The sequence below is a fragment of the Diplotaxodon limnothrissa genome, linkage group LG20 (assembly GCF_057381915.1).
Source record: "Diplotaxodon limnothrissa isolate DT_005_m linkage group LG20, D_limnothrissa_male_GT1.1, whole genome shotgun sequence".
In the NCBI taxonomy this organism is placed as follows: domain Eukaryota; kingdom Metazoa; phylum Chordata; class Actinopteri; order Cichliformes; family Cichlidae; genus Diplotaxodon; species Diplotaxodon limnothrissa.
In genome coordinates this window covers 5,425,577-5,436,257 of record NC_140615.1, presented here as the reverse complement: position 1 = coordinate 5,436,257, position 10,681 = coordinate 5,425,577, and the positions used below count along the sequence as shown (strand labels likewise).

General features: G+C 42.0%; 1 protein-coding gene across 1 annotated transcript; it reads right to left on the bottom strand.

Annotated features, from left to right (window-relative positions):
• Nucleotides 1-6,071: 6,071 nt before the first annotated feature.
• gpr61 (G protein-coupled receptor 61) lies at nt 6,072-7,481 on the bottom strand. The gene has a single exon (XM_085345124.1). The coding sequence runs from the start codon at nt 7,479-7,481 to the stop codon at nt 6,072-6,074; it is 1,410 nt and encodes a 469-aa protein (XP_085201250.1).
• Between the last annotated feature and the right edge of the window lie 3,200 nt (nt 7,482-10,681).

The window sequence follows — 10,681 nt, the reverse complement described above, 5'->3', positions numbered from 1 at the left end:
AAAGCTTTGAGCTGTAATGTTTAGACCACGTGAAGGTTATCTGCAAGTTTTCTCTGTAGCTCATTCTGAAGTACAGGCAGGAGAGTTTTGTGTGGTGTGACTGCGCCCTCTGGGGACTCACGAATGAAGCGCATTGAAATGCGGAATTCAATTAACCTTTATTCAGTCTGTATGATATTGTGCCTGCCCAGAGAGGTTGAGGGGCTCAAAAAACGGTTTCCTCCAGCTATTAGATATAACTTTGACTTTTTGAACAGGAAATAGTTTGGGGGCACACCTTTCAATGAGCCTGGAGGTTCGTGCGCGTTTATTATCGGAACGGTTAAATGCAGCAGTATTAGCAGAGTTAAGCTAATGTTTAGAATTAAGATTTTACACGTTAAATACGTGAAATGAGTGACAGAGATGTATCCAGTGTTTTATGTTTGTTGGATTGATGTGACAATCCTGGTCATTTTTATCTCCATCTGGATTAGCTTATTGACCCTTTTGTTGTGAAATCTCAGCAGTTAAAAAGTTCACTACATTTGAACATCTGGAAGCAGATAATATTTACTGGTATCAGTAATTTAAAAGAATTACACTTATGTCAGTGGACTAACCTTTTTCTTTCTTTGTCGTGTCCTAATGCAACCAAAGATAATTTGAATTTTATATCTACCATCTTTTTAAAAGACTATTAAAAAAAACATAGGTGCCATTCTAAGAATACTTTTATATGTGACATGTATTTTAAGAGGGACAATTTAATGTTTGGTTGTTTTGTTTTGTTTTTTATAAATGATGCAATAACCTTTTATAAAATATCGTTTTTTCCCCAGCTCCTGCTGCCAAACAAACTTCACACCACTGTCATCAGCACAGGTTACCAGGGCAACAGCTGATTTCAGGGAAGTCAGGATTGGGAAGTAAGTGAGAAATTCGTGTGAGCTCTTGTTTGACCTACACTTTGTTTTTTAGTAGCTGTGAGCCTGTTTGTCAGAGCTTAGAGGCTCGTAGGCCTCGGTTTAAATGTTTGGTTTATAAGAGGCAATTCGTTACTACACCCACTGACGGTGGGCCACTGGGTGCAGGTGTGGGATGCTGCCATCATGTCACATTGACTTGATGTTGGCATCAGTCCCTGGGCACTTTCACTGGGAGTGTTGTAGCCTATCGAAAGGTCAGGCTGTTTGAACTGTTTCTGTGCACTGCAGGAGGCTCCCGCTGCTGCTCGACATTAAAGCTATGAGTCTCTCTGTCCAATGGGGTGCAGCACACGAGAGTGTATGAAAATTAAAATAATCAGAAAGCTGTGGTGGAGCCTCAGATGATGCTTGTGTCCTCTGTGTTTTGATGTATCTGGTGAATACAGAAAGGGGATATGCTGATATGTATTTGCATATGAAAAAGAAATTAGCTTACAGTAACTAGTGCTGCATGTGGCCTATTAACATATAAACTTACGATAACAATAAACAAAGAGGGGAACTAAGTCCCCTGCTACCTTACGAGCTACGGTGTTGTATAGTCCATACACAAAGCAATTAAACATTACTAAAACATAGTAGTGGCTTTAGTTTTAGTTTAATATGTGTATATATATATTTTTTTTAAAATAATAAAAATAATTATAACTTGAGTAACCATGCATGTTTTGCATGGGCTGCTGCAATGACTTAGTCTTTACCCCTTGTTAGAATAAATTATTCTTATTCTTATCTATTCTTATTCGTATTCACATTATTTGTGAAATTTGTGCATTTAATGATAAGGCTGTCAATGCAGAACCCCAAGTTCAGTCAGAAAGTTCACAAATTAAATGATTTCATCACAGCAGCAGAATATAGTTTGTGCTGGCCTCTAGACTTTTTAAACTATCATTCCACCCAAAAATTGTTACACGTGATAATGGAAAGTATAAGTTAAATACAGTTGGGTCCTTAATTTGTTGGACAAAGAGACAATGACGGTGGATTATAGATCAAACCATTAAGACTGAAGAGCAGATTTTTCAGCTTTAATTCAAGGTTTTTAACAAAAGCTTTGCATTAACTTATCAGGAATTACAGACATTTTATACACAATCCCCATCAGAGATCAGGTGACTCACTCGGCCATGGAAGAATATCCCATTTCTTTGCCTTGAAAAACTCTTCAGTTGCTTTTGCAGTTTGTTTTGGGTACATTATCCATTTGCACCGTGAAGCGCTGTCTGATCAGTTTTGTGGCGTTTGGATGTATCTGAGCAGAGAGTGTGAGTGCTTTTAGATGTCTTCTAGTCTCACCTGGTTTTTCTGGTCTTCAGTGTAGACCTTGATTGTAAACCCTCTGCATTTACATTCATGAAGGCATTTCTTGATTGTAGACCTTGACAATGATACCCCAACCTCCGCGAGTGTCGTCTTGACATGGTTAGAAATTGAGAAGCTATTTTTCTTAAACAATGAAAAGAATTTTGGCCTAATGCACTTTAGCTATCTTCTGTGGTCTTTCAGGCTATTTAGTGTTGCTACGCTGATCAGTGAATTCAATCTTTTTAACAATGCATCACATTGTAGGTTTTTGCTGTCTCTCTGATGGTGTTCTGGGGGGTTTTCAGCCTAATGATGATTTCCTTCACTCTTTAGGTCTCATAATTAACATTAAAGTGACAGCTATAAAAAACAAAACAAAGTAAACACTTTGAATCAACTTCAGATGTTATGCCTGCTCCATTTGGCATGAAATAACAAGGGAACAGCCTTCATCTGGGCATGAAAGTACCTGTCAGTCAACTGTCCGGTTAAATTTGAGCCTCTGAAAATGTGGGACTTAGCATAAGAATGGCTGCAATTCCTCAACAGCTCATGCAAGGTCTTTGTAAAATCCACTGATTTTAAGCTGAAATTCTGCACCACTGCAGTGGTGTACAGAGGTGAAGCTGCAAACAACTCTGTCTTTCTAGAGCAAATAGTGGATCTAACTGTGACCTCCTAAATCCTGCAGGTGGATGTTGGGGTGGTGGAGGGGTCAGCTGTACAGGTCAGCTGCTGCAGTACTGACATGTCAGAGGGATGCTGCAGCGTAAATAGATGCCAAATTGAGAGAGTGTGTTTGGTAAATGACATGAGGAGAATGAGGTCTGTTGTGTGTATGATGCAATATGGCTGTGTTGTCTTACTAGCTCGCAGGTTTTGCTACATTTGTGATAAAAGTCCAGCATGGGGGCAGTGTTTTGTTGAGGGATAGCAGCATCCCACCTTACTCAAAATGTCACTCCTCTTTCATCCTGTCCTACTGTTTCATTTCACCCCCTACCTACATCACACACGCACACACACGTGTGTGCAAGGACACACGCAGAGGTAAAGAGCAGGAGGTACCTAGAGGGCACGAGAGAAAGGAGATGATTGATGGGGTTGCTCATGCGATTGATGCAGTTATTGATCTGGAAAAAAAAATATGTCTACAACTACAAATTCAACCAGCAACACTCAAGTTAATCTTCTTGCTGCATCTTTAATGATTTCAGTTGAGGGAGGGAGGTACACAGCAAAATCTTAACATGGAGACAAACAAAATCTTAAGAATTAAGAATAGGAGCTGCCTTTGCAGCTGAAGTGCGAAAAAGAGAAACACAGAGGAACATGGAAAACATCACCACTGTACTGATGATTTACAGTACAAACAAAACTCTGTTTAATGATGTCCAGAATTCTCCCAAAGGTAAGAATATTATCTGCAGTTCACCTTCAGACCAGGTTATTTCTCTGTCCTCGCAATCAACAGATGGTCACAGAAAGACAGCTTAAAGCATTTAATGAGATTGGTCTGGGCGATTTTGCCGCTAGAGTAATGGAAACCAGATGATTGAGCGTTGGATTGATGTTCTCTCGGTATAAGGGGTTTTGTAATGACCCCAGACTGTGGGAAATATCACTGAAGTTATTACAGCATTGTATCATAAAAATAATAAAGTAATACTCCACAGAAAAAAAACAGAGACAATCCAAAGAGATTAAACCCCCGTTCAGCAGTGCAAGTGAAATAAATCGAGTCAGTTTTAAATTATTTTTTTAAAATAAATAAATTGTGTAATAGTTTTGCATTTGGAAGGTTTTAGCAGTCTATCAGCTGTTAATAAATTATTAAAAAATAAATAAACACAGAAGAAATCTGAGCATCATGCCAGTGATTGTATGTCACTCGCTCGTCGCTGCTAAGTTTAAGGTAGGGCTTCACGTTAAAGCTCTTTTTAAGAGAAGCTGATGGGGCAACCCTGCCTGAAAAACAACATGCAGCACAGTCATATCGCAAGATAGTTAAAGAACATTATGCCTTTCCCTGACAAAGAGACCTTTTTTTGTTCTGACTCCCAGCAAGCTATGAACCTTCTCCTGCGCGCCTTGTGTTTAGTGTCTTGTGATCATTGCCGTCCGTCCGGTATGAGGCAGTCCAGAATGGATGAAGGCAGCAATAGATAGGAAGTATTTAAAAAAGAAAAAGAAAGAAAGAAATTGTTTAGCAAGAGACTTGTGCCTTGTAATTTGTCTTTGGAACGTTTGTCACTTCTCGTGTGACTTGTGCAAACAGTTTGTATTCCACCTGAGATCAGAAAAAGTATCGCCAATGTCTTCCATCTGCCGTTTGAATGAGGCCAATGGCAAAGCTTTCCATGTGTAAGCATTGCCACACCTCTGTGCTCTATGTAGCCACAACAAGCCCTGGTTGTTTATTGCACAAACACGAGAGCACTCACACAGCTCCTTATGTTTACCTGTAAACAGTGCAGACATTACAGGGTAATTAGTACTGGTGTGCGAATCTGTTCATCCCGAGCCGTATTTCAGCTGTTTTAATGCTGTAGTCAGTTTTTTGTTTTTCCTTCTTTACAGCCTAAATCCTTAACGCCACCTCTATCGAAACAATTAAAGCAATTCTTTGAGTGGGGGGGCTGGGGAGGAGGAGGAGGGGTTGCAATCACGAGTCTGCCAATGTGAGATGATTTTGGTGAGGAGGTGATAATCACAAGACTAAGAACAGATAAACACGATAATAACGTTCCTGGAAAATGGTTAAAAATACTCTGTCAGCCTGTTTATTATAAATACCAGCAGCAGTAACAGCTGTGAAATGATCCCTGTTCAGCGCGATGAATATTTTAAACTCTATATGGAGGAACATTTTTGCATTAATTCCTTGGTGTAATGAGATGTGCAAGTGGAATAAATACATGATAAAAACAGATTCTTTACTCACTAAACAAACTGGCAGTGACAGCTACAGGAACTAAGAATCTTTTACTTAAACAAACTGGCTGTTCTGCAAACACTTTGTTGGTGCACGTACGAGTGCCTGGGGCGGTGCTCTGTCTTTTAATGATGAAAGTGTTTGTTGGTTAAATCGGTTATAAAGTATCTGTTTGGTTTAAAGACCCAGCAGTAAAACCTTGAACTGATTGCTCTGAATACACAATGATGAGAGAAAATTTTCATCTCTTGGTGAATTCATTTTAAACAATAACCAGGAGGGCGAAAATGCAGATGGCAGGGCAGAGGGGCTGATATGATGAACTTTGTATGGTGCATTGTCTTTGCATATTCAGCGGGGAATCCACATTTAAATGAATGCATATCAAAACTAAACACTCTGCGAAAAGTTCTTTTGAATGGCTCTAACAGTGCGTAATAAAAACACTGACAACTATGAACATTGCTTTGACAAAGTTTCCACACTTCTTATGTTTATGTGACATTTGTCACTTCACTGGACTATGATAAGCACAACAAGGGCTCGGTGTTTGTCCACTGATGTGACACAGAAGCGGCCTCACACCGTATGGCTCTTAAAGCATGTGATGCTACAGTGCATCTGACTGTTGGGCTAAAAGTAAAATGAAGCACAAGATATATTGAAGTCTGTCTTTCACTAAAAAAGCTACATAACTTAAATTCTTCCAAGAAGATACCGTGTTTACAGTTCACTTTGCTTTAAAGCACTTTGTAGCATCAGCTAGAGATGTATTAATTCAACAAATTGTAAAAAATATGAAGAAAACTAAATATATTTATTGGCTTATTGTATGGCAGAAGAGTGCGTACATGAGTCGGCTACAGCTCTGGTACAGTTTTGAAGCAGTTCTCTGATACATGGAGCTCATTGTTCAGCTGTTGCTGCTGTATGAACTCTGAGGTTTCCTCAAGGATCTGCCCTGGGATGTGGAAGTCAGCTGGCATGTGCTGCTGAACAGCTGATTCCTGAAGATCCTCAGTCTCTGGCAACTCTAGGCTGGCTCTGCTGTGAGAGTTGCAGGGCTCCAGATTGCATCCAGTGCCCTGAAGGAACTGCAAAAAGTTTTCCTCAATAGAGGCCTCTCGGCTGGGCAGCTGCTCTCCTTCTCTGGGCCCAGCGCGCTTGAAAAGGCAAGCCAAGTGGCGGCTCAGCTCCTCGCGGATCTGACGGTTCAGGCAACCGTAGAAGAAGGGGTTGGATGTGAAGCAGAAGTAGCCAATCCATGTCACCACATCCTCCAGCTGGGCTAATGAAGCAGGGGAGGTAGACACTACAGCCGAGTAAAGGTGGAACGAAAAATATGGCAGCCAGCAGCAGAAGAACTGGCCTCCCACTGCCACCAGAACCACTGCAGCCTTCCCCCCACTGAAGGTCCTTTGAGGGGTGGTGCGGGAACCAGTTCCTCCGAGGCTGGCCGCCATGGTTGAATGGCTGCTCACAGACTCGGATCGTTGTCTTGGAGTGTCCATCCAAGTGGGGAGGGGGCCGTGCTGCATGGCTGCTACTCGTGCCACCTTAAACATGTTGCAGTAGACCACCAGTATGATCAGCATAGGGCACAGAAAATAGATGACTGTAAAGAAAACCATGAAGACCAGGCGTGTGATCCCGCCACCTGTCCAGTGGAGGGAGCAGTGTCTCTGAGTGGGAACGAGGAGGGAAGAAGCCCCCAGACCCTGGTTTCCCTGGAGCAGCCGGCCCAGGAGTGGAAGTACTGACATGACAACAGCTTTAATCCAGATTCCTATTAGTACCATCACCACCACCCCCACTGTCATCTTTACCTCGTGACGCATGGGGTGGACAATGTAGTAATAGCGCTCCACATTGATCGCACATATGGTGAGGATGACAGCGCTCACTAGACATACACTCAAGCAGAGGTAGCTCCGACACAGCGCTTCGTCCACCAGGATTTGATCTGACAGCATCCCCAGAGGCATCAACACCAGCGCTGCCACCAGATCCACCAGACAGAGGTGGAACACGAAGGCAAACTTACGCAGCTGCGGCGTTTTGGTGATGACAATGATCACAGCCAAGTTGCCCACCACTGCAAGCATGTTCATAATGAGCATAGCACACAGTGCCAAGGAGCGATTCAAATCTATCCCACCTGGGATGCTCGTCGTGGGTGAGGTGACATTAGAGATGTTTGGCTGCAGTGAGGGTGGAAACAGGGAGAAAGAAGTGTTCCAGGAGGGGCTTGGTGTGACAGGACGCTCCATGAGAGGATGGGATAAAGAGGAGACAGTCCGCTGAATTTCACGGGCCCATCACCCATCCTCCCCTTTCGTAGAGTATCGCTGAGAAGCTCAGGCAGTGGTTTCTGTCATGGCAGCTTGAACCCTACAGGTCCTCACTTCCATAGACCTTGGCCCAAAGCTCAGCAGATGATCAAACACGGGCGTAACAGAACTCTTAAGGAAGACGTCCTCTTTCTAACAACACCACAAAAGATCTGAAACAAAATAGAAAGTCCAGCTCAGTCAGGTATTGCTGAAGATAAACATTTGAGACTCATCTTGCCACAATGAATGAAAAAAGGTAAAACTAGTTGTCTGAGACTAATTTAAAAGGTAAATAATATTCTATACAAACGAAAAATCATGCAATGATATCACTGAGGCATCTGATTGGTCAATGTAATGTGCAATGTAAATGTAAAATTAACCCTAAACAAAGGGCCAGATTTAAATATACTGAGGAGAACTGCTGTTTTAACTGGTGGCCACAACAAATATTACATTTGATTTATTTTCTTTTGTATAACACAGAAGATTTTTTGAAGCATCCTCTCTTGACTTTCAGTGGATAAAACGTGTGCAGTTGATAAGTGATTACAAAATTGCAAAATTATAGATTAAAAGGCAGTAGTTATAGAATTTGATCATTTGATTTTAATATCCTAAAAAAATCACTTTTTCCCTTTTTTTTTTTGCTCTGTAACTTTTCTAATTTCAAGTTGATTAATTTTAGCTCTTCTACTTAAATGTAAACCTATCAGATTTGATCCAGTCCTGCTTGTAGCCTAGCATATAACCATAAGTCACCATTTACTACATATTTGAGTTTTTGAATCATCAGATGTGTCTTTTCAGGGCAGCTGAAACCCCAGGGAGAGGCTCAAAGCACAGAGTAAACCGTATGCCCTCCTTAACTGACAGAAGATCTAAACTGAAATAGAAAATAATCTGCAAAACTCACAGATCACCGCTGGGTCGAAAAGATCATCAAGTGCAATCCTGACATGTAAAACAAAGTGTTTGTTTTACTTTCTTTTTATAAAAAAGTTCTGATAGGACTTCTGAACAGTTTCTTAATTATCTACGCTGTATTTTAACAGTAATGTATTAAATGTGTTTCTGAGTGAAAAAGTATGCATTTTAAAATTGCCTAAAAGGGATGTGAAGTAAAGAAGAGCACCTTCAGCTGTCCGTATTAGTGTTTGCTACTGGAGTAGATCCTGCACTGTTTACTGTCGCAACCTCACCTGCGCTCAACCCCACGCGCTATAAAAGCCGTGGAACGAGCACAAAGCCTTCGGTACATTTCCATATGCTGCACAGCTGCAGGTGCAAGTTTTCCATTTCACAAGTGTGACATCCCTGCAAAGCACCTCTTCTTTTCCTGCCCACGTATGCACATCGAGCACAACAGCCACCAGTCAGACACAGAAGCATAAGTAGGTGGCCTTTGCTGAATCGGTCAAAGGGAAAGAGTCACCTTCAGCTGAATTTTTTTTTAAAAAGCAGCTCATCTGTGATGCAGAGACAAGCGTGGAGCAGTCTTCTGGAGGGTCTTAGTCTAATCAGCCCTGATTGCTTTATGGAAACATTTATCATCAGTGTAACTCTCCAAAGTGAAGTGGAATAAACTCTCAAAGGATCTTTAATCTTTATGAAAGTTTTACTGGCAAAAACTGGAGAAAGATTCGAGGACTCTAAACCAGCACAAGCTGTTGTGCGACGTTCAACTCACACTTGCCCAGTTTATGTTGCTTTAAGAGCTGCACAAAATTCATACAAAGCTTCAGCCTAAGGTTGTGCGAAATCTCTCTAACTGCTGACTGAAAACCATATGACCCTATCATATGCACATGACACTGTGTTTACCGTGAGCAGAAAACAAGCCTGTTGTTCAAGTGTCCTTTTTCATTACAAAGCACTTTCACTTCTCAGCAGCAACATGCAAGCGAAAAACAGGGTTTTAAATGAGACGAGAATATCTATTCTCACACGTCCTTGTCCTTTAATGTGGATACGTTAACGTAATGTGTGATTTGATGAGAGAATACGCTGCCCCTTGAGTCAGTTTCTACCGCCTTCAGCATCCCGTCTTTCACTCAATCACAAATCTCCCCACGTGGCGCAGGTATTGTGGAAATGCGTGTGATGACAATTCAGTGACATACCTCAATCTGGAAAGGGCTGCTTCCTCCTGTGCAGGTTCACAGTCCAGTCTGCTGAAGCATAGCCGACCTGTTTCACTCTCTCTCTCACACACACACAGCAAACACGCACACACACCACGTCACAGAGAGAGAGAGAGAGAGGAAGCGAGAGCAAGAGAGAGAGAGAAGGAGAAGGGGGAAAGAGGAAAGGGGCACTCCTGTGTCTCCTCCTCACCTGGCCCCTTTCATCTCGTCATCATCCTGACCACCCCCACTCCCCCTCCTCTTCCCTTCAAAAACACAACGCACACCTCCGTCCTCTTAGATCTCGTGCAGCAAGATTGGAGGTGGAGAGACAGAGCAGAAGCAGAAGGTTGAGATGGAAGGAAAAAAAAAGAGTGCAGGGGCTCTGTCTCTCACACTCACACACTCTCCCCACACTCTTGCACACACACACACACACGTGCTATCGCCAGCATGCGACCAAAGAAACTGCAGATTCGTGTAGCGCAGACAGGCAGGCAGCGGGGGGGGGGCACCCGCCTTCCCTCCCCTCCACTGGGTCTTAGTGCCTCACTGGCACAAGATCCACATGGACTTGGGGTTCTTATTTTGACTATCATGACAGGCCCGCTGCAGGTCACATCAGGTCCATCTGATATGCACGGCAGCATCCAAAAAATTGCAAATCAGAAAAATCACTTCATCCAGGATTTCTCTGATTCTTTCTCCTTATGCTTAGTTTACCAAAATCCCCCTCGATGCTCAATCTGGCAAAATCCCTCACACAAAGCTGGATTATTGATTTGTAGAAAAGAAAAGAATTCCAGTGGTTAAAGTTAATGAGGTGAGATTAACATTTACAAGAGCCCAGCCCATGCAATACACACTGGTGCATTTGTTGTGGGTGTGAAGTGTTTAATGTCATCATATTATATAAATAATATTATAATTAGTTTTTTTTGTTTTGTTTTTTAAAAGAAGATTTAACATTCTCTAATGTTTTTTAATTGTCTTTATTATCATTCTGAATGC